This window comes from Musca vetustissima, unplaced genomic scaffold (genome assembly GCF_032173495.1).
Source record: "Musca vetustissima isolate MV318-11 ecotype Yass unplaced genomic scaffold, APGP_CSIRO_Mvet_v1 utg21463, whole genome shotgun sequence".
In the NCBI taxonomy this organism is placed as follows: Eukaryota; Metazoa; Arthropoda; class Insecta; order Diptera; family Muscidae; genus Musca; species Musca vetustissima.
Genome location: NW_026887876.1, coordinates 1 through 25,940, shown reverse-complemented (window position 1 = coordinate 25,940; position 25,940 = coordinate 1). Strand labels below are relative to the sequence as shown.

Sequence of the window (25,940 nt, the reverse complement as noted above, 5' to 3'; positions counted from 1 at the left end):
AATTGGATTCCTGGCCCATAGTGTGGATGCTACATACACATGCTCAAAACCTTAATACCCCATACCTATGTGTCGTATAATGGGGCCAATGTTAACATTTGGAACTTTATATCAAAATGTTGTACTAAAATATATGTGGAATGAGGAAATATACACTTTGCTACGGCAAAAATGTGCCTCATCGAAATATAGATTAAGACCCCCTGTATCTTTGGACCAAATCCGATTTACAAATGTCCGGCGAAGGGAGTAACCGATTCCACATCGTAATATTTCTTCCAAACTTACTTTAAGTTCGAAAATGGGGAATATCGGAACTGGTAAAAATTGTTTTTATGATATCATGCGAACGGACTATGCGATTTGAAGTACGAAAATGGGACCCATTGTCAAAATTTTGAAAATTTGTAAATCCAATAACAATGGTATGGAATGCCCGGTTTGATGACGAATATGCACATCGTAATATTTCTTTTAAACATAATATAAGTTGGAAAATGGGATTGATTGGTTCACTCCTTCTGGTACCTCCCACACATAATATTTGAAGTTTTTTTGAAAATTCATTTTATCCGAGTATAGTTCAAACTTTTCTCAACCTAATATTTTAATCGTGCCTGTATAATGTTGGAAGATAGGATTTTTCGGTTTAATCCTTCTAGTACCTCCACCACAAATGGTCAACATTTTGAAAACTTGTAAGCTCATATGGAGCGAACAGAATATCCACACTTTGCATATGGTAATGTATTTACCTTTCATTGAGCAAGCTTGAAGATTGGGCTAGTTGGTTCACACCTTCTCGTACCTGTTTTAATGTAATATCAAGATAAGGGAATATCTAATTTGATCTGAAATTTATAAATTGTAATATTTTTCCAAACTTACATTAAATCCTAAGTTGCTGTTTATAGGGTAACCTCTGCTAGTACCTTTCCTAAAATCTTCTGGTACCTCAACTCTTTCATATAAACATATACCTAATATAAGTTTATAATAATAAAACCTGCGTTTTATTCCGTAACCATTCGAAAGCCGACTGACACTTTTTTACATGTTCCTTATATGTTTCCAATCTATCTTACGTTAATCTGATGGTGAGATAAGTTTTCTTGCAGTCGATGAACTGAAGTTATTTGCGTTTTGTGTTTGCAAAATAGTCAGTCTGAATCCCAGTTTGTTGTTTTTATAAAAAACAACTATTTATTAGTGGGGAACAGAGATGGTCCATCAGAAATAGTGACGTAAATGAGATACATTTCCGACGTATAATACATACGTCAGAAACGTCGGAAACCCACCCAAAATCATTAGGTTTTTGACAAAATAGTTATTTCCATTAATCAATTTGGAAATTAGGTATGCTTCACTCAAATTCATATCATATTTCAAAAATTTCTTCTCCAAAAAGATTAGAATTTTTTATCAGTTCTAGTGAGGAATAGTCAGATATGTATATGGAAAAATAATACATATTCTTGAAAATAACAGTATATGGTAATAATATTCAAATAAATGACGTTTACTACATTTATTACATTTTATACAGGTATATGACGTTTTCGACGTTTACACCTTTTTTACAGTCGAAAATCTAAAAATTCGTCACACGGACCATCCCTGGTGGGGAATGTATGGCATTGTCCACCGACGGGTAAGGCAGGAAAGACTATAGTTTCGGATCTCGCCAGTGATCCTCATCAGTTACCTTAGTTTTTTGTTGGGATTATTTGCGAAAGAAATACTTTGGAGCAAATTGTTATCTTTTTCTTAATAACAACTGGTCATATGGCTACTGATACACTTGAGGAACGTAGGACGGTAATTCTCAGTGGTGTATCAATATTTTTTGGACAGAAATCTATGGATAAATTAAAAAATGTGCAAAACGGACCTATTGTGCAGCATTTCATTAATTTCCTTTAATCGGTTGGGAACTTTGTAAAAGAACTAGCTCTTGAGAGTTTTCGAAGATGTTTCTAATCCAATCTAAAGAAGTTCGAGAAAGAAACCAGGTGTTGGTCCGCTTAAGCAACCAAATATTCTTTGCCTAAGTTCTTCGGCTAATTTAAAAAAGTACCAGACAAGACGGATTACGACAATACGAGATCTCACACATCGGCTCAGGCCAGCTTTGTTTTGACCGGTCAAAACCCGGAATTGGTTGTCCATCCTCCGTAAAGTCCTTGAAATCCATTGACTTATTTTTTCCCCGCACACCAATAAAACGCCGTTAAGTTCTGCATTAAAATTTCCCTAAATGTGTCGGGAACTTTGTATGGGGCTATGCCTTTGTAAATTGAACAAGAAACTTAAACGTTCTGAAAATATGTGGGGTGTTTGTATAGGTGATATGTAAAAACATGGGAACGAGCTAAGTTGTCACTAGGTAATCCGTAGTGCCGAATTGTAGCTATTTCTGTGGAAAAATGCGGCTAAAACCTTTAAAAGAACGTAAATTGGGTGGGACCTTTATGTGTGGGATATATGAACTTACATTGAAAATATACCCTCTATGATCTCAAATTACAGGCACTTTGGTGGGAAATTGTGACTAAAACCTTCAAAATACTGCAAATAGGTTGGGTACTTTATATGGGGGCTATGCCAAAACATGGACGTATATTAAAAAAATTGGCCAAACTACAGCCACTTTGGTGGGAAAATTCGGCAAAAACCTTCAAAATGTCGGAAATATGGCGGGAGCTTTATATGAGGGCTATGTAAAAATATGTACCTTTATAAAGCATTATCTTCATAGATATACAGTGGCTAGCCATAAAAATTCAACGGGGAGTGAAATTATGTTAATGTGTGGTAATTTTAAACTTATTTTTACCTTTATAAAAAAATCACTTAACTTTTGTAAACCGAATTTGGAAAGAACTATGGTTAGTTTGAAAACTTATAATTGAAATAATAAACAGCAAAAGAAAATACATATATTAGTTGCCGTTATTGTAAAACAAATGTAATTACATATCATATGACCAAAGCGTTGCATTTTTATGGCCCGCTACTGTATGTCAGCCTTCACAAACCCAGAATGTCAAAATGTAGCTCATACTGTTGAAAAATGTGGCTAAAACCGTCAAAACATGGGGACTAGACCAAAACTTGGACCGAAATAACCCGATGTAACACTATACATCCGAGGATTTTTGTTAAATATAGGGTTCTCTATCGGGATTTTAACAGGCAGAGGAACTTGGATAAATCGACAAAGAATTTTATTCAGATCCAAATAATAGGGACATCCACGAGATTTGGAAGTGTTGCAAACGAGAGGACAAATTTTATTGTGGTGGATATAACAAATGTGTGATCATTGGCTTTCATCACCAGAGGATGCTGTTAAATCGATCAAATGCAATGTTTTCGGGGTTTTCAATCGGAGAGGAAGAAATACATCGATTCGAATTGTATGTAGTAGCACACTTTTATGTTAAGGTTTCGTCCAATTTTGAATTGTCCTTTGAATAAATATTTTTCTTAATGAAAAACTATTTCTTCCCTAAACGTAATGATATTCGAAGACTTATAGGTATACTTCGAACCCGACATTTACGATTTAACAAATATATTTTTTCGTGTGTGTTTCCTGCTACATTTAACCCACTCAAAATACTCACATACATATATGTGTGTAGCTATACGAACAATAAACAAACGACCAAAAACGTATCCTTGCGCTGTCATATCGGAAAGAAGAAATCGTTGAAATTCCATTCAATTCTTTTTCATTCGAAACTTTTTTATGGGTTTCTTCGCGAGTATGTTTTTTCTACTCTTTTTTTCGGGTAGATAAAGGTAATTTATCATTTAGAAGTTATTTTTTTTGTTACCTCCAAAAAAAAAAAAAAAGAAAGAAAAAAATAAACAAAATTATAAATATACATGTGTATTATATAGATAGTAAATACCTACATACATATATATGTATATTTACATTTATGTTTATGTCGATGGCGAAAAGTGAAATTATATGGGGTGAGGGAGACAACTTATCATTTTGACTTGAACAGTACCAACAATACAAAGGCTCCGAAGACAGACAAACAGGCAGATAGTTGGGAGGACCATCATGCATGCCATCCGTAATGCCATCGATAAAACAATATGAAAATTACTACAACAACAAACATGAATTTGTATATTATACTAATAACAAAAACAAAACAACAAAAAATTAAGAATAATTTTCCTTTGTGAACAAATTCATAAACAACAACAGCACCACCAACAAACTTATCAGGCAATATAATTCTTCTGAAGTAGAACTTTTGCAAAAAAACAAAATGTTGAAGGCGAACGAAGTGATATATTTTTCGGGCACAACTCAATTGCAAAGGAAACGACAAACGAAACGCATCGCAGTAATTAAATTCTTCAACATAGATTTCGGATTTATTAACACAAGAGAAAAAAAAGAAATTATATAATTAGTGGAAAATACGAGTAAAAACGGAAAAATAGCGTGCCATAGAATCATCATGCAATTAATTATTACAGCTGATACAAATTTACTTTTAGTAATACTTAACTTTTTTTATTGATTTGAAATTGCTAATGGCTAATCGAATTTATTTCTTATCGATTGTTTTTATAGGAACGCAACGGCCCTGGAACTCCCAGTTCCCCAGCCAAAACTCCAACTTCGGTATCTTCTAAGCCCGAAAAGTCGGCCACATCACGCCCACCCAGCACTACACCATCCAATAAATCATCAAAATCTCGCAGTACTTCACGAAATCGCATTGCATTGAAGACTCCAGAACCGGAACCAGTTAAAAAAGGTATGAAAAAGTTTTTTTTTTTAACAAAAGTATATCGGGATTTTGGGGGAAAATTCGTATACAAAAGTTTTTTAAGTTTTTAATTATTAATAATATAATTTCAGTAGACTTAAATTCCAGCAAAATTTTCCCATATTTTGACCTTTTTTCAAAATTGAATAGAATCTCTAAGCCGAGTATTATTTTTGGTTTGGAAATATGAAATAGCCACTAATTCAGAGAATATGACCAACATGAAATTTGTATTGTAACGCAATATCCACATCAGAACCAAACAAGAATACTTTTGTACATGTTTAGTTTGATTGGCTCACGATATTACGTTTTATATCCAAAATTCCATTTTGAAAATTTCACATGAAAGGGCGAATTATATATGGGAGATATATTTACATCTGTACATCATAGTATAATAAATCAAATTTTCCTTCAGTCCTCACTGCGACCCTTAGCATATTGGGTTTTATTTCTGTAGCTTAATATGTACACATAAAATTCTTTTCACATGCAATATCGTAGAGGAATGGAATGCTTTGCCGTCACTTGGAACTTCGTAACCAACGAAGATCAAACAATTAAAAATGAATGTTAAGCAAAGAAGAAAAGATTTTAGAGTTTTGGATTTTAAAATACCGAAAATTCTAGTATGCTGAAATAAAACTAATATTGTTGACAATAGGCCGAATTTTATACCCTGAACTATCATAGGGTAACTGTGGTATTGTTTGCTTTTTAAATTACAGCCACTTCGATGGGGATACGATTCCAAAACCTTAAAAGTACGCAAATAGGACGGACAATTTATATGGTGGTATGCTCAAACGTAGACCTACGTAGGAAATTGTACTCGTAAATATGTTTTACCTTAAAGATCCTAATGACTGCTGCTAAAACCTTCAAAAAATTGAAAATAGGGCGGTACTTTTTTATTAGGGCTATGTGCATACCGTGATATAATTATCTGCATATATGACAGCCTCCAAAACCCCTCTATGTGAAATAACAGCTTCTTTGGTGGGAAATGTGGCCATAACCTTCAACATAGCATAGCTACCGATAATAAGCTTTTTAGTGGGAAGATTGGACACTTTATTAGAATCAATCAATTTATAGTTAATTCGGTTAAAAACATTCCTTTCTTTCCCAAAATGCCAAAGTCTTGAGGGACTGATAATACGATACCCTACATTACTTTTGGAATATGAAATAAGTGTTCATAAAATTTCTATTATAAGTACGAAAATCGGGCGATATCGGGCGAATAGGAACTTTAAAATAACGAAACTCGCATGATACCGTTAAGACTGGAAACGTCATAAACTATTGTCTGTCAGGGGATTTTCACTTCGCTCCAATAGATAGTTGGACAAGTATATTTCGAAATCTTACAAATCATAACCACCTAATATATTGTGAAATTTAGAAATGTCTATGGTTCGTCCCAGGTCTCAATCGTTTCTTCAGTACATTCTGCAACAAAGTAACCGAGGGTGAATATACAGAAGAGCGCCGCAAACAAAACGGGTGAAACATTGTCTCAACATATTTTCAAGATTTTTGTCTTATCTTTGTACAGTTGAATTCAGTTAAGCGAAAACGCCTAATTTCAGAAAAAAATTTTCTCTTAAGCAGAATTTTCAATTAAAAGAACTTCGGATAATCGAAACTCATTGCGCTTAAACGAAGTTTTCAATCAATTTCTGAAAAATCGTGAAATTTATAAATCATATTATGAAATGAATTGAGTAAGAACTTATTTTTTCGTTGACATTTTCTTGGATGGTTGGAAAAATTTGCAACATAATTTTAGGGTTGCACATAAAAATTTAAAAAAAAAACTAAAATTTACAAAAATGAATTTTTTTCTCTTAAACGGTGCTCGTTTCATATTTAATTGTATTTTTGCAACAAAAAAGTCCTTCTCTTATACAGATTTTCAATTAACCGGCGAAGTAGAGTGTTTGAAAATTCATCCGAAATATTAGTTTAAAATTTTTAGTTTCACTGTAATTTAATGAACTATTCTATTCAAAAACCAGTAAGGAAAGTAGTAAAGTCGGACTGAGCCGACATTATGATACCCTTCACCACTTTTGGTATACTCTACATATGTATCCTAACAGACGTCGCCCTTTCGAAGGAACATTGACATAAAATTGAACGAACTTAAATATGTAATATTTATCTATATGTAAACCGACTGACATCAATTCCTGCAAACTATGCTAATTTTTTTAAAATCGAATTTAAGCAAACTTGATACACGCTGTTCGATGTGATGTCCTACTTAAAATTTAATCTAAATCAGACACCCTTTGATTATTTGGTGTACAATTACCATGAATATGTCGAAATTATATGTGGAAGCTATGATATATCTAATTTGAACCGATTTCCAGGAAACTAGCCCGAGATTAATTTATATTAATTTCAGTACATTGGGTCAATAGGCCTAGCTATGGACCACTAGTGCACCACTTACTTGAAATCGGACGAAAATATATATATAGGTGATATATGTAAATCTGAATCGATTTCAAGAAAACTTGGGACACTTAAGGTTATACTAACTTATATACATTGTACAAAATTGTGGTTCTTTAGTGCGCAATTTACATTAAATCAGATGAAAATAGCGCACATCAGTCTATACCTAATGTAGTACGCTATGCCAAAATCCGTGCAAATCGAAAGATATATAGTGACTTTGGTGCTGCATTAACATAACGTCTGTCGAAAATATATATGACAGCTATATCTAAATCTGATCCGATTTTCTGGAAACTTAACGCACGTCATTCTAGACTCAATTCAGTACGCGATTCCAAATATCGTGCAAATGGAAAAATATATAGGGAGTTTGGTGCACCATTTACATAAAATCGGACGAAAATATATATGGGAACTATATCTAAATTTCAACCGATTTTCACGAAACTTAGCACACATATATCTAGACTCAATTCAGTACGCTATGCCAAACTTCTTGCAAATCGAAAGATATATAGGGACATTAGTGCACCATTTACATTAAATCAGACGAAAATATTTATGGGAGTTATATCTAAATCTGAACCGATTTTCACCAATTTCAATAGGGTTCGTCCCAAATAAATAATCTGCACCAAATGTCATCCACTTTGTTTACAATTTGTTTACTTTGTTTACAATTTAATATCAACAGACGGACGGACGGACATGCATAAATCGACTCAGAAAGTGATTCTATGCATATTCCCAAAAGGAACAATGAGTCATTCTCGTTTCCTTTTTCCTGTTACAAACATATGCACAAACACATAATACCCTGTACCACAGTGTGGTGAAAGGCATAAAAAACTACAGCCAATTCAGATAAAAATTAATTCATAATTCACAATATATCGAAATTTGGGAATATGAGGACTATCCCAAAGTAGAACCAATATTGATAATTTTCGGTAGGAAGATGTGTTTCCTACCCAAAATACCAAATTACAGACAATTTGGTAGAAAAACGCGTTCATAATCCCCAAAATACCGGATAACGGAGGGTACTTTTGATGGGATATTTTCTTGATAATTTGTAGTAGTGAAGTTTGGCACACAAGGAAGGAATTGAGGTGTGAAAGCGATTGAAATATAAATTTGATACATTTTCATTAATGTTTATACCCTACACAACTATGTTGTATTATAGCTTTGTGCAGCCCCAAGAGTTTGTAAGGCCTCGAAATATTGGTCCTAGACCCACCTTTAAGTCATATATCGACTAGGTAATCTAGAAAAGTGTCCGTTCGTCCGACTGTCCATTATAATTTGTAAACATTATACAGACCACAGTTATGGAGCAATCTTCACAAAATTTTGCATGTAGGATGGGTTCTGGCCAATGAAGACCCCTATTGTTTTGGGTAAAGAAGGGTTAATATTTAGGTGGTGAAATTGACCAAAAACTTAATTTCTTTCTGATTTTCTGATCGCTCCATAGGCCTTAATTATGGCCCGAACATCGCGAATTTTTACATGGAGAAAGGAATCGGGCCAAAGAATGCCAGTTTTGATAACGATCGGTCAATATTTAGCGGGGCAAATGGACACTGACTTCTGTGTGAAAATGACAAAATTTGTATTCTATAGCGTATATATTTACATAGACCCTAGAAGTTGACAACATATCCAAGAGGAGTGGTTGGCCTTCAAATTGATACGAATTACATTGTCGTATGTACTCGGATGTGGGAGTTACACTTAAATATTTACAGGTGCTAACGTATTCAGATATTATTTAGTAACCCATTACCGCATTGGAGGGCGGAAATATAGCTATGATCGCTTTGAAATGTTCCATGAGGTCCCAGTTATGGTCAAGGGCAACGACTATAATTTTCAGTGCTGATCAGATAATAATATTGGGATAAAGTGGACCGAAAACTTGATATTTTGTGTTTTTTCGAGTCGACCTATAAGCCACAATCGAAAGCCGAACATAACAACACAACGCACGTTGAAGGTCAAAAGAGTACAAATATTGCCCAAGATCAGAATATAGAACCACACAAAGTTAGATTTTCGTGGAAGTTGTGTAGGGTATCATATGGTCGACCACGTCCGACTATATTGCTCCACTCACTCGTTTAAAATGTTATTATGCCATTTTATTCTATGTAGCTTAAAAATATTAATTCCCATTTTTTCCATTTTTTTTTCTTTTGCAGTTCCAATGAATAAAATTCAAGTTGGACACGCTCCTTCACCTAACTTGAAGGCCGTACGCTCCAAAATTGGATCTCTAGAAAATGCCAGCTACAAACCAGGTGGCGGCAATGTTAAAATCGAAACGAAGAAAATTGAAATTAAGGCAGCACCCAAAATTGAAGCTAAAAATGATAAATACACGCCAAGGGGTGGTGAAAAGAAGGTAATATGACCAAACTAAAAACAAAAACGTTTAATATTTCTTATTAAAACACTCATTTCCAATATTTAGAGGAAAGAATATTTGATTGTTGTCTTTGAGATAAAAATAAAATTATCTCAAGATAATAAACAATATTTTTTGTTCCTCTAAACCGTAATTGGAAATGCCTGATGTCAATTGAAAACATTTGCCATGAAAAAGAAAAAAGTTTTTTGTAGTATCACATTGTATGAAACATTGTTGCAGAGTATTGAGCTTTTACTGACCCTGTATTTATTTTTGTTCTTAATTGCGAACAGCGTCAAGATAGCACCGCCTTTTTTTTTTTTTTTTTGAAAATAACGTAAAACCAATTCGTAGTTTTTGATGATTTTGTGATTTTCAATTTCACGGTTGATTAGAATTTGAGACAATAAATTTTTGTAGCTTCCTCTCTTTTTGGTTGCTTCTTTTTTTAATTTTCTTTGTATTATTGGATATATCACGAACTCTTGTTAATAGAAATTTAAAAAAAAAAAAAACATTGTTCTCTTCTTTAAAATAATTTTATTATTAAGGAGGGAACTGATCAGATGGATGATGATGACATTAAGATCATCATAAAAACAAAATTATTCGATATTGTAATTGAGAGTTAAAAATTTATTTGTAAGGAAAAAATACTGATAACAGAGAACAAAAAATTGAGATATACAGGTTTCCCCAATAAGAGGTGTTATTTTGAAGTATCCGAAATGTTGTATCTTCTATAGATACAACGCCATTTAAAGGGCCTTGTAAGGATAGAACTCCCTTCATTTGGTATTCTTTCTATGACAGACGAATTTATATCAATCAAGGGTTCTCTCATAGATTGAATACCCTTTTATATATAGAAGACCCTTCAAATGGACTTATATGTATGGAAAACTCTCTCTAGTGATATTATTAGAATACCCTTGAGTGGTATTCTATGTATAGAAGACCATTCATCAAGTTGTCTTCTATGTATATAAGACCTTTATTTTGATAGAAAACCCTTGCATCGGTATTCTTCTTCTGTGCCTCTATGTCGTGATACTTGTCAGCAACTCTTATTAATTATAGTCATCATAAAGACTAAAGACTTAATTAAAATCTATATTTTTATTATTATATTTATTTTCTATTAAAAAAATAAACACTCCAACACAAATTCGCACCATCCATGATCCCAACAGATAATTTCAACAAAATTACAATGGAATGCCAAATCGAAAATTGGTTCACTAGAAAATGCCAATCACAAGCCCGGTGGCGGTGATAAGAAAATCGAAACAATTAAACCGGATTTCAAGGAGAAGGCCAAGCCAAAAGTTGGTTCCAAGGATAATGTTAAGCATGTAGCCGGTGGCGGTGACATAAAGGTGAGTTCTGAACTTCCACGTTAGATAGCTAGAAATACAGTCATAAGACATCTATCTATCATCTAAGCATTTATGTTCGAAATAGAAAATAAAATTAAAAATCGATAAAAAAAATATATTAAAACAAAAATTTCTCATTAAGCATGTTTTAAATAAATTAAAGACATGTTAAAAATTATAAAATGAAATGGAATGAAAAAATATTAAAACAATAAAAATAATTTAAAAATATAATGTTATATACACGCATGTTTTTTAAGCATGTTGTTAGAAAAAATGCATGTCATTTGTTAAAGTTTATTTTTATTAATTTAAATTATTAAGAATTATATAATATCTTTTAATTATTACAACAAAATGTTTGTTTTTATATTATTAATGTACATCGTATTGAATTGGAGATCATTTCATATATTATTCATAAAAAACATTACATATTATAACATTTATTAAATATTATAACATTTAGGGCCATAAACAAAAATAATCAGATGTTACCAATCAAAATTATTATAAAGCCAATTCAAAACAAATACTTTTAAGTATTATAAATTATTCGGGCGCCACGTTACATTGTAATTTTAGGTAATTATACATTAAAATAATCTTTAAAAATAATTTCACTGAAGTTTCAAATATTTTGTACTACAAAAAAGAGTTGCGCCAGGAATCTCTCATTCAAAACGTAGATATCTATATCCTCAGAACCAAACCTGTTTCAGACAATTCGGGGTACATTTCCAAATGTCCGTCGGTCCGAGTCGTAATATGTCTTCGTAAATTTTCTTCTTTGTTAGGGAGGATCAAGAATAGCGGTCAATTTTTTACAAAATTGAGTTTATCACTGATTACAAATATGAAATCAGATTTTGAATTAAAATCGACCAAAAATGGCTGATCGATCAAACATAAGTAATAATAAAATATTTCATTTCTTAGTAGAATTTAATATTAAAATATCATGAAATCGTTTTAATGTATTATGATTATTAATCTAATTCAATTTGAAATATAGCCGATTTAGTTGATTTAGTTTAGAAAAATGTGCTCAAAATCCACAAAATACCGAATAATGGGAGGGATCCGTTAATATGGAGCCTCAGTAAATATTTATAGTTTTTGGTATAAAATACTAAAAAACGAAATTAGGGGATATCGTTATATGGGGCTTTCCTAAATAGTGTACCAAAATTGATAATTTTTGATAAGAATATGTGGCACACAATGCAAACCCAAAATGCCAAATTACAGTATATTTGGTTGAAGGTGGGACTAATGTCTTCCATTTTATCATCAGCATTCTATGTTAGTAAAAGTCAATTTTAATTTTTATGCCTTCAACCATAAATATATTGTAATGCAATAATGTTCTGTTCCAAATTGAGCTATATCAGTCCTCAATTAGGCATAGCATCATATAATGGTAACACCAAATATTTGGTAATTCCTAAACGATGTATATAATACTGGTCCCGCTTTAGGCCTCCAGGGACCTACAATTTTATTCTGCAATGATAATTTTCATATTGAACCAGCCAATAAATCTTAAGTTTATGAACGGTCTCATAAACTTAATTGGCTCTATAAAAATATACTTTGGTACTAGGACCTGAAAATCGAAATTTAAAAAAAAATCATAGTTTGGAGTTCTAAATACAATGTGTTTGAAGATTATCTTCAAATTATTAGGTTGGGGGAAAATCCATTTGGCCGGTCGTCGAAAATGTCGATAAAATCAGAGAAATTATTGCAGTTGACCGGCATGTTAGCAGTCGTAACATCGACCAGGAGTTAAAATCGATTCGGATTTTTCGGATTCAAAAGAAGCTCCGATTCAAAAAGAAGCTCGATGTTTGGGTGCCACACTTATTAACAGAAAACAATAGGATGAATCGAATTTTCATCTGCGAAGCCTTGGCCAAACGGAATGAGATAGATCCATTTCTTAAACGGATGGTGACTGGAGATGAGAAATTGATCACATAAGATAATCCTGTGCGAAAACGATCGTGGTCAAAGAGGACCAGGACTAACGGTCAGGCCTCCAAATGCATAAGTGGGACTGGAATGGGATTATTTATTATGACTTGTTTCCATATGGCCAAACGCAAAATTCTGATCTCTAATGTCAAGGACTATAACGTTTGAAGATAGCAATTGACCAGAAACGGCCAGAATTGGCAGCAACAGGCCACCAAATGTATAGGTGGACTGAAATGGGATTATTTATTATGAGTTGCTTCCATATGGCCAAACGTTAAATTCTGATCTCTACTGTGAACAACTCTAACGTTTGAAGATATCAATTGACCAGAAACGGCCAGAATTGACCAACAGGAGAAGTGTCGTGTTACACCAGAACAACGCTAGGCCACACACATCTACAGTGACTAGCCAGGGAGCTTGGTTGGGAAGTTTTAATGCATCCGCCATACAGTCCAGACTTGGCACCAAGCGATTATCATCTTTCTCTTGCATTGTAAAATTTCTTTAAATCGACTACTAGAGTTTTTTTTGCAAATAGATAGCAGGACTTCTATGAGAGAGGCATTATAAAGTTACCTTTGAAATGGCTACAACAAAACAGTGCATATTTGGCCCAAATTGGACATCCCGATGCATGTTAAAATAAGTTCTATAGTTCATATAAAAAATTTATTTATGGTCCCCCAACCTAATAATAAGTATATTCACATTCGTTATAAACACCGGATACAATCGATCATTTGCTGCAAGACAGGCATAACTCAAAAAACTTCATTTTCGAGTTAATGATGCACGATTGTTCGCAATAATAGACCTCATGTTGAAAACTTAAAACACATTTTCTGCAAAATCGTTTTTTTTTTTTTTGTTTTGAGTTATGCCTCTCTTGCAGCAAATGACCGATATGTATAATTTCATGTTAATATTTTGTCACATGTCAATGTTATATAACATATATATATTTCACACATATATTTTGATTTTGACCTCATGTCATTTGTAAACCGTGACCCACAATTTTATAAAATATTGCTGATGTTAAACTCTACGTCCCCTAGATTTTGCAAAAAAAAAATTTGGGTTCCTGGACCCCACAAATTGGTCAACATTTGCTGCAATTCTATTTTAAACAAGTAAAAAAGTGTCAGTCGATATTGCCTACAGATATATACCCCTAGCCTATTGTTTGTGGAGGTCTTCAGAGTTACACACATGTTTTATAACTCGTTTTATATAAGGTATATGCATTTATCAAAGAGGTTTCGGATTTAAGTTTAATCAAATCGGTTATTCAATTCGCTTTAAGTGAATGGAGCATCCCATTTGATCCAAGCAATCATACATTTTAACAAAATGTAGATGAAGTTTGAAGATGGAATCCATTGGTCCACTGGTCCATTTTTTTTTTTCAACAGAACAGCAACCCGTGAACAAAAAATTATATGATTGGGGTATTTATAACGTATTCTTCAAGAAATTGTTTAACAATTATTTTTATTTTTGGAAAAGGCAAAAAAGGTTATAGTTTCGGTTCGTTACAAGTTATCCTCCATTTTGCTTGGAATATTCTTCCAAGGGGTTATTTATAACTCCACTAAACAAAAACCCCTCTGTTTCACAATTTTCATACGTTTTTCAAGATCAGCCATAAGCGTTAAAGACCCAATTCCAATAAAATGTGTATTTCAAAACAATTCATGGCGTTCGAATAGTACAATACTATAAAATAAGTCATATTATTTTCATTATTTATTACCATAAGTCTATATAAACATATTATCATTTCAAAAACATGTATCAGCATATATCAATACATAATTCAAAATTATAAAATTATATCGATGTACTTTGTAAAATGTGTATCTTTAGTTGATTGAAACTTCACTTTGCCTCTGAATGATTTTTATGTTTAATTTACTCTTCTTGTTTCTTTCTAACCTAACCAAAAAAAAAAAAAAAAAACAAAATAAAAAACCAACAACTACCACAATCAATGTTAAACAATAACAAATTTTGATGATTGTTTATAAAAAAACAACAACATAACTCACACTACCATTACAAAAAAAAATAAAAATAACAAATTCAGGAATCCAATGATCAACCTAAGGATGTAAGTAGTTTAGTAGACACTCACACATTAACACATTAAAAAATATTTGAAAAATTTCGTCATTTTTTATTAGTGATCTTTTTAGAAATTATTTTTCATTTTACTTTTTTATTTACCATCTCTTTTGAAAGCAAATGCAACTTTTGTACTTTACCAAAAAACACCTCAACCATGAACCCTTAAGTTGCTTAGCCTAGCCCTGCCCAAAAAAAAACTCGTCTCAAAATAAATTCTCATTTTAACACATAAGGCACAAAGGCTGTAAATTTGTTAAAGAGCTTTTTGATATTTTCTAGAATTTTGTATTATTTCTTTTTTTAATACTTTACACTAAATTTTAAAAATACGTTTCATATATTTTTTTAATATTCGTTTTTTATGACTTGTATATATATTTAGTCAACTCCACAAAATTGGTTTTATTGAAATAACAATTGTCAGTGTCGTTTTTTTGATTTAAAAAAAGAAATAAAAATCCCACCCATTTTAATAAAGGTTTAATATATTCTTAAAATTATTTTCTTCTTCTTCCCTATTGCTCTTTTGCCCTTTTTTTCGTTGGTGGAAATGCAATCGTCCCCTGTGTTGCCTTCTCCTCCTACGTTCCCGATTTTTAGATACAATCACAAAAAATCGAAATAAAGGCACAAAGCAAAATCGGTTCTTTGGATAATGTCAAGCACAAGCCAGGTGGCGGCGATAAGAAAATTTTCGATGACAAGGATTATTTGAAAAATATTGAACACGGCGTACCCTTGACCACACCACCGTCTCAGGTAAACTAAATGTTAAAATGCTTCAATAAATGCTTCTTGACCAATTATGCTCCTCATCCATACTGTAATTTCAAGCTTTTTTAGTTCTTGTTGTTGTTATTATTTTCACCACCCCGCCGCCGTTTTTTCGTTGTTGTATCTTTTCCATCAATCCAATTCCACTTTGAAATTTTGGTTTATTTAATTTTGTTGTTTTTTCATTATTTCACCAGTTGGTTTTGAATTGTTTACATACGTTTCGAACTACATTTTTAGTTTTCCTTCAGTTTTTTGTTGTTTTGATTTTTTCGTTTTGATTTCCTCCAGTTTTTGGTTATTTGACATTTCCTTGTGTATCGCCATTTTAATCCCTTTCCCAAAAATTCAAATTAAGTAAGAAATTCATTTTAATAAGAAATATTTAATATTGTAAATATGTGTCCAAAATTAAAAGTATTTTTAAGAAACTTTGAAAAAAACCGAAAATGAAAAATTTTTACAGTTCTATTCATCACAAATCGCATCAAATCAGTATCAAATCGTATCGCTACTAAAATTGAATGAGGATTTTTTTGTAGAATATTTAATCCTTCTAACTGGTTACCTTGAGGGTTCTTTTTCGTCCTTAAATTATTGAACCGGACTCCAATTATCACAAGATGATACCCTACACAACTAAAACTAAGCGTTCAGTGTCTGCGGATTTATATGCCGAGCCTGGGTAATATTTCTCTATATTTGCACTCTTTTAACCGATTAGATCTCAACAGATCTTCTGCGGCATCATTTGAGCTGTTAATTATTGACCTTCATTATCATGACAGCCATTCGAATTAGTCGTCTTTCCCATGGAAAATTTGTAATATTCGGATATAATTGTGGCGCTTAGAGCGACTACAAAACATACTGTTATCTATTTCATCCTCGAACTATCACCCGATCATCATCGAAAATTATAGGCTTAGTCCTTGACCATAACCTCAACCTAATACAGAATATCCTAGCCACCAGAGCTACATTTCCGCAACCTAATGTGGTAATAATAATACTCAACTATATCAGAATATGTAGAACCCCTTAAAAATTGACGTATAACTCTCACCTCCGAGGACATACACAAATATAATTGGTATCAATTTAAATGTCAGCCACTCATTTTGGTTATACTATCAACTTCTCGGTTCTATGTCCTTCAGGAGTAAAAATATACGCCATAGAATGCAAATTTTGTCATTTTTCTCACAAAGGCCTTTATCCAATTTAACCCGCTGAAGATTAACAGATCTTCATCAAAACAGCCCTACTTGTTGCGTGGTCAGTCTCCTTTCGCTCTATAAAAATTCGTAATGTTCAGGTCATAATTGTGTACTACAGAGCGTCCAAAAATAAAAGGTCAGAACCCGTTCTACATGAAAAATTTCGTGACAATTGGTTCATAACTGTGGCCTATATCGTGTCTACAATTTATAATGGACAGTCAGAAGGATTGCATATTAGGATAAATGAGGAATATTTTTGTAAAACATATCCTTCTTCTATCTGGAGTCCTTGTACGTCTTCATTGTCCTTATTTATTGAACCGTAAACTATGCAGGTCCATCTTTCTATTGTAATCACTCTATCGTCTAAACGAATTGAGATATATCACCAAAATTTTGCATAAAGTTTTCTCTTGTCTGCAGGTCCGAAGATGAGCTTTGTCGGACCACGTACCAAATGTCTCCATTAAAAATTATTAATATCGGTCCACTTTTTAACGGTTATCCCAGACCCATTTCGATACGTTCCGCGTAATGTTGTGCCAATCGAACACCCTTTAAATCTTTAGTGCATCATTTGCGAAAAGTCGGACGAACATATATATGGGAGCTATATCTAAATCTGAACCGATTTCAATAAAACTGGGCACAAATTTGACTAAATTTGACTTTTTGGTGCACCATTTGCTTAAAATCGGACGAACATATATATGGGAGCTATATCTAAATCTGAACCGATTTCAATAAAACATGGCATACGTTAGTCTGTCCTAACTTCAGTGCGTTGTGCAAAATGTCGTGCCAATCCGCTTAAATTTGGCTCTTTGGTGCACCATTTGCTAAAAATCGAACGAAAATATATATGGGAGCTATATCTACATCTGAACCGATTTCCCCAATTTCAATAGGATTCGTCCCAGGGCCAAATAAATGATCTGTGCCAAATTTCATCTCATTCGGATAATAAATGCGACCTGCACTTTGTTTACAATTTAACATGGACAGACGGACGGACAGACGAACATGCATAAATCGACTCAGAAAGTGGCTCTATGCATATTCTCAAAAGGAACCATTGGTCCATCTCGTTTCCTTTTGCCTGTTACAAACATATGCATAAGACATAATACCCTGTACCACAGTGTAAAAAAGCAAACTCTTCGAACCATCACAAAAGTGATTGTGCTAGTTTCTTCCAAAATATTTCTTTCTTGACAGGCTTATGTGTATATTTCATAACTGCCGGATATGTTCTAGATTAAACCACCCATATGTTCAGCCTAACGTTACACTACGAAACATGAACAAATTATATTGACAGAAGATTTGCAGAAGGCGAATCTATGTATATCTTAGGAAGTAACTATGGATATAACTCGATTCCTTTATACACTACACATTGTGTATAAAAATTTCAAAGATTCGGCAATACGGGTCTACTGAACCAACAATTTTGATGATTAAAGCTTCAAGATGTAATGCAAAGATTTTAAAAATGCCATGTTTTTTATATATCGTGGAAACATTTTGAAGTTGACTATCCGGATCTTTTAAATCTCAGATTTGTAATATAGTTATATAGATTATACATTTTGTTTTCTTAATATACCTCAGTTTTTGGTTTGGAATATACTGATTGTATATTCCAAACCAAAAACTGAGCCTCCTAGGGTATAGTTTTCTGATATTCTATCAAGGATTCGTTCATTTTCATCTGATACCTATGCCACCAATTCCAGAACCCCATTGGAACTTGTCTAAACCCCATGCAATTCAAGTTATTGCTTTAAATTCGAATTCGAAGAAATTTCTACATTTTAGAAAACAAGGATTACATTATTAGCTAAAAATCGGGTGTAGACTTTTACTAAAAAAATTAATGCATGATTTTATTACATAAACGAAATTTAAAGTAATTTCTACTAAACCCAATACAATATTAAATATTTCTTATACATCTATATCTATTTGTTTATGTATTTATCATTTTATTACTTATTATCAGTTTTGTTTTTGCAGTTTTTTTAACTTTTCCTTTGGTTTTAATTGAAATCAAAATTCCGTATTAAAAGCACTGCACTTAGAACATCAATCGTATTCAATGTTCTGTGGCACACAAACGTTAAAACAAAAGTAAAACCTCAATCACAAAAATAAAATCGAAAATCCAACAACAAACCAGTAACAAACTGTAAAATGCTTTGGTAATCGTTGAAATAAAAAATATACAAATTGTATAATCACAAGCGTACTATATATAAACAAAACAATTGAACTCTATTTCATAGTTTATTTTTCGAGCATTAAATTTCATTTTTTAAATCAATTTGGATCACATATTACTAACACTGTGAAATGTATTTTTTTGAAATATTTCCAATTTCTAAAAAATGGGAAATTGAAAACCACAAAATTGTAACTTTTACACCATCTCACAAACACTCATTACACATGACACAACATACGACACATACATTTTAAAACTTAAATCATAACATAAAACATTTTAAATTAATAAAAAAATAATAATAATTGAAACTAGATTTTTATTAAGAAAATAAAACAAAGTTATTTTAATTTTGATAACAATTACTGAAAACAAATTGAATATTTGGACTTAGGTGTTAGATTAAATTTTGTATAACACAACAACAGTTAAATAATATACTAAAAATCAATTAATTAGAAAATGTAAAACAGAAATAACTTTAATTTGTTGTAAATCATAAAATATATATTTTTGTTAATAAATACAAGCAAAAACTTATCTCAACCCGGGCATACCAAAATGTTAAAATGTAGTGCTTTCAGTTTTAAATGCCCAAGAAAGTGGACTTAGATTAATTATTTCGATAAGTTGTGTTTCCCTGTAAGAATACTAACTAACAAATTAGGTGTAGGGTCTATACCAAAACATGGACAAACGACATGGTTTTACCTTCTAAGAACCTAAAATATCAATTTACAGTCACTTTAGTTTGAAAAAATTCTAGGACCTTCAGATTATCGGTTTACTCGCTTTAGTACCTCCATCTAAATATTCCAAATTTTCAAGTTTTGAAAAGTCAATATTAAAGGAATAATGTGATCGAAACGTTAAAAGTTTTGTAAGTTCAAAGATGGGACCCCTCGGTCCATCCTTCTGGTACCTTGTCCACAAATCTCAAAATTCAATATGAAACGAATGGAGTTTTCGGTTTGATCAAAACTCGTTATACTTTAACCAAACCTAGATAAAGTCGAAGATTTGGCTCGTCGCTCCTCCCCTTCTTGTACCTCCCTCACAAAATGAAAAAAAACATAACACATTAATAGATTCACCAATTTGATCATATAAAGGGAATAGTGGATGCGATTTGATTTGTTGGGAATAATGAATCCTGTGTAGTCTAAACTTGACAGAATATTTATACTATACCTAGTTTTAATGCAACTATCGTTTATAGCCAAACTCAGCATTTTTGTTACCCGCTGCACAAAATCGCTAAACCCATACACTAGATATTGATTCCGTAGACCTCCGCAAATCACCATAGCATACAAAAGTCAGGATAAATATCTGTTGGCCCTTTTATTTTCTATTCTGAACATTTTCTTTTAGAAAGATCTTCAGAATTACTTCTTCCTTTGGATTACTAATTTTCTGGCAAGTGGAAACCCGATATATATTACCTTAGAATATTAAGCCAGTCAGGCGTTTCCGCTCATTTGAAGAGCGGAAACCCCAAATTACTTTCATTGGAAAACGCGACTAAACACTTTAAAGTACAAAAAATGAGGCGGGACAATGGAACCATATCGTTCTTTGAGAAAATATTTTATACTATAAGAATCTGTTAAGCAAAAAAAAAAGACAGTCATTAATCCAACTTTTTGCGATGAAGGGAAAGAGACATCCCTGTCATACAAGAACTATGTTGTCAAGGTGTTATAGCTTTTTTGGCCCCAGTGTCTGTAACGAAATATTGGCCCAACCCCCCTTTGAATGTACCAATCGTCATATCTCGACTACTCATCTAGTCGAGATGAGATCTAGACATGTGTGTCCGTTCGTCTGTCCATTATAATTTGTAAACACGATACAGTTATGGACCAATCATCACGAAACTTTGGATGTAGGACGGGTTCTGGCCAAAGAAGACCAGTATTATTTTTCGTAATGATCGGTTAATATTAAGGGGATGAAATGAGCCAAAACATTATTTTTTGTCTGTTTTTCTGATCGCTCTAGAGGCCATAATTGGGAGCCAAACATCACAAAATTCTACACAGAGAAAGGGTTCTGACCATAGGTGGTCAAATGGACCCAGACTTTTGTATGAAAAATTACACAAATTGTATTCTCTAGCGTGTATAGAGAGCATATCCAAGAGGAGTGGTTGACCTGTTAATTATATTTTTCTATCTAGTCTAAATACGTACATGTCTCTACGTATTCTGATATTTTTAGTAATACCATTACCACATTAGAGGTTATAAATATGTCTCTGATGGCTATATGGAGACGCCTATAATTTTCGATGATGATAAGATTATATTCCGGGAAATCATGATTCGGAAAATATGCCACAAAGGAGCTGTTGACCTCTAATCGGTCAAGGGTGTGCAAATATCGAGAAATATTGCCCAGGCTCGGAATGTATATCCGTAGAAACATAGAGCATAGAAGACTGGAAACCAAATGATAGTCAAATTTGCAATGCGTTTGGTTAACAATCCAAAATGGAAAATTGTCTAAAAATATTTTTCCGTCTCTCCAAAAACCCGGATTGCTAAATTACTGCATCTTCAGACCTAAACCGTCAAAATATCATGACCTTCCGTGGGGAAATGCTGTTAAAATCCTAAAAATCAGAAAATGGGGATGGACCTTTGTCAAAATTAAGATAAAAATGTGTTATACTCTGCAATATCTATGACTAGCTACAGACTAATTACAAAGCTCAAAATGCGGGGGAAAAACCTTCAAAATACTAGCAATGGGCGCTACCCTTTTATAGGGAATATTTCCATGCACCTATATTGATAAAATTGGTCTTCAAAAACCCTTATACCAAATTACAGCCTCATTGGTGGAAGCATGCAGCTAAATTTTTCAAAATACGAAAATGGGTCGGTATCGTTAGGAAACTGGTAGGAAACTTAAGCCAATATAAAATAGAATCCCATAGAATAGAATACAATTCGGTTGAAAAACATAGCCAAACTCCCCAAAGTACTGAAACAGGTGGACCAATTTTTGCAAGACTGTGCAACACAAACAATAATTATCGGTAAATCCCAAAAAAATAATGATAGAGGGGTGAAAAGTAGAAGTATATGGCGTCTTTGGCAATATTACTGATATAAATGTGAGGAATATTTTTGTATATATTTAAATTCTATCGTTTTTTAGAAATTTAAAGTATAAAATTAACAATATTGGCAACAAATTATTTTTCGAATTCAGTACGTGTTAATTAAACACCTTGCAGAAATGTGTCAAAATCTTCAACAAGACTGCATCTTAGGAGCATTACGTTAAAGACCAAATTATTCTACATGGAATTTCATTATTGGTTACAAAAGAACAGGTTTTTGTAAACTCGAAATTTATATGTGAAAAATTGTGTCTATTTTTGGGTATATACACTAAATTTTCTCTTTTGATCATATTTTGCACTTCTTCCATATAATACTCCAAAATGCCAAAACAAGTGGACCAACATTGATAATTTTTAATAGAAAGATTTACTACTACTTAATATATACCGATATATCCTATTTTCACTAACTTTTAAAGCTCTATCGTGATTTCAATAGAGGGACTTGGTCATATCGATATATAATTTTATTCTGATCAAAAATATATATACTTTTTGGGGTCTCAGGAGAATATACACTCCACATTTTGGTAGATGATATAAAAATGTTATAAATCGTCTGCTCATATTAATATCTAAATTTTATGATTTACAACAAATAAATAAATAATTAATTGGCATATACATTTTATTATATGGTTTTAATTTGTTTATATTCCTTATTTCTTTTCTCTATATGTTATTTTTCCTTTTAATTACATTTATTTTGTATCCCTTCTAAAACAAAGTAAAGAAAATGAATTTCTACTCCCCCAAAATTCGAATTAAAATTCTCAGAATAAATTTCCAAACGATTTGTAATTCTAATATTATTGTGTCCTCTCTCTCTATATACCTGTCTCTCTCTAATAAACAAATTAATTAGAAGTGAAACAATTATAACATTAACTATGATGACATACCAATGTTATTCTTAATTTTTCTTTCTTTTTTCTTCCCATTCTTTTTTTCCAAAAAAAAAACACACGAATAAAAAAAACTACCAACAATAAAAAACAAATACATAACAATGAAATAGAGCTCACAAGGCCGCTTAATAGCGACAATACATCTTGAATTCGGTCTCTGTACCAAAGATTGTGTGTGTACCGAAGTATTTCGTTCGCTTTTTAAATAGATGCCGTAGCAAAAGCCAAATGAAACAAAAAAAAACAAGTCTTACAATTTTAAAAATTAAAGCTCAAAGCCACACACCCACCCAAACCCAAAAGAACAGCCCTACACACAATTCAAAAACAATCAAAAAATTTGATTTTTTAATTATAATTTTTAAGTTACTAAACAAAAGCCTGCTAAAAACCAAAATGGCCAAATTTAACCAGCCTATCTCGTCAAAACACTTTTACAAACAAAAACTGAAAAAAAAGAACACCTCTTTTAAACATTTCGAAAAGTACCTAGTTTTAAACTAAACGGATAATAATAACAAAACAACCTTTATTTAATAAAATAAAATATTAAATTATATATTTACGTATATTTATTATATTTAAATAATCCTATTTACTACAAAACAAAACGTAAACCTCATAAATCTTGTACTTTATTTAACAACAACAATAAAATAATAAATAATTGTTATTAAATTGTTGTATTTTATTGAAATTGATAAAAAAAAATAAACGTATATAAATATATATTTTATTAAAAACAAATGCTAAAGCCAAATTTTAAAATGAAATTTTTATTTTTAACTTTTATTTTATATATTCAATTTTTAAAACTCAAAGCTTTAAATATTTGCTCAATCACAACGTTTTTTATATATCCTTTGTCTTATGTATTTTGTCTAGTTTTTTTTTATGTTATGTTGAATATACACTTTTTAATATTTTTAATATCAAAAAAGAAAAATTTTGATGAGAAAATTAAAGGATCCAATTTTTTGAATTTGGAAGCTGCAAACATTTTGGATTTACTTGTATTGAAAATGTGTATAGCTTTTTATAAATTTATAAATTCGAGAAAGAAATTACGAGAATTAAAGGGAGTAGAAATATTGCACATATATTTATATTATTCGAAGGATACTTAGTATTCTTAACTGTACATATCGGTTCACTAATTGGTATATGCTCATATACCAATTCCTTTCAGTTTTCAGAATTTATAGCAAAATTTTAGAAGTGTATCATTTCGGAGCGAACTATTTTATAGCGCACAAGAATCGATCGGCGATATATTAGGCTTGTGCATTTTGATTTAGTTGTTCATTTTTCACCGGCTTCACTTAGTATCTTCGCAGAAATTTAGTACTTTGAGTTCTTATTGGGTAGCAAATCTCCCTACTAAAAATTATAAATATATGTCATTTTCGGTATTTTAGGGTTCATGGGCGCGTTTTATAACTGAATTCGCTAAAATTTTGTACATTGGTTTCTTATTGGGTATCAAATTACTCCACTAAAAATAATAAATATAGGTCCACATTTTCTGGTAGTACCCATATAATGGTACCCCCAAATTGTCGGTATTTTGGGGGTTCTGATCGTATTTTTCGACCGAATTTACTGTAATTAAGTACTTTGAGTTCTTATTGCGTAACAAAACTTTCCACTAAAAATTAAAAATATAGGTAAATTTTTTCGGGTAACCCTCCTATAAGGGTACGCCCAATTTTTGGTATTTTGGGGTTCTTGAACGCGTTTTTCAACCAAATTCTTTCTAATTTGGTTTTTATACCCTTCACCACACTGTGGTAATACCCTGTGTATTATGTATTTGTGCATATGTTTGTAACAGGCAAAAATAATCGAGATAGACCCATGGTTCCTTTTGAGAATATGCATAGAATCACTTTCTAAGTCGATTTAAGCATGTCCGTCCGTCCGTCCGTCTGTCTGTCTGTCTGTCCATGTTAAATTGTAAACAAAGTACAGGTCGCATTTATGATCCGAATTGGATGAAATTTGGCATAGATCACTTATTCGGCCCAAGGACGATCCCTATTGAAATTGGGAAAAATCGGTTCAGATTTAGATATAGCTCCCATATATATATATATATTTAACCGATTTAATGTAAACGGTCCCTATATATCTTTCGATTTGCACGAAATTTGGTACAGGCTAATCATTTAGGCCTATAATGATGTCTGCCAAGTTTCGTGAAAATCGGTCCAGATTTAGATATAGCTCCCATATATAGTTTCGTCCGATTTCATGTAAATGGTGCACCAAAGTCCCTATATATCATTCGATTTCCACGAAATTTGGCATAACGTACTGAATTGAGCCTAGAATGATGTCTGCCAAGTTTCATGAAAATCGGTCCTGATTTAGATATATCTCCCATATATAGTTTCGTCCGATTTCATGTAAATGGTGCCCCAAAGTCCCTATATATCTTTCGATTTGCACGATATTTGGTACAACTTAATCATT

The 25,940-nt window shown here is 32.1% G+C and overlaps 1 protein-coding gene across 1 annotated transcript in view; it reads left to right on the top strand.

Moving 5' to 3' along the window:
* Positions 1 to 23,703, top strand: part of LOC133335677 (microtubule-associated protein tau-like) — a 36,696-nt gene extending 12,993 nt beyond the window's left edge. Inside the window, exons 4-9 of the mRNA XM_061543988.1 lie at positions 4,610 to 4,796; positions 9,494 to 9,696; positions 10,896 to 11,081; positions 15,157 to 15,180; positions 15,798 to 15,956; positions 23,576 to 23,703. Coding sequence (XP_061399972.1) covers positions 4,610 to 4,796; positions 9,494 to 9,696; positions 10,896 to 11,081; positions 15,157 to 15,180; positions 15,798 to 15,956; positions 23,576 to 23,674 — 858 coding nt within the window. The 3' untranslated portion in view covers positions 23,675 to 23,703. The remainder of the gene's footprint in view (positions 1 to 4,609; positions 4,797 to 9,493; positions 9,697 to 10,895; positions 11,082 to 15,156; positions 15,181 to 15,797; positions 15,957 to 23,575) is intronic.
* The last annotated feature ends 2,237 nt before the right edge of the window (positions 23,704 to 25,940 follow it).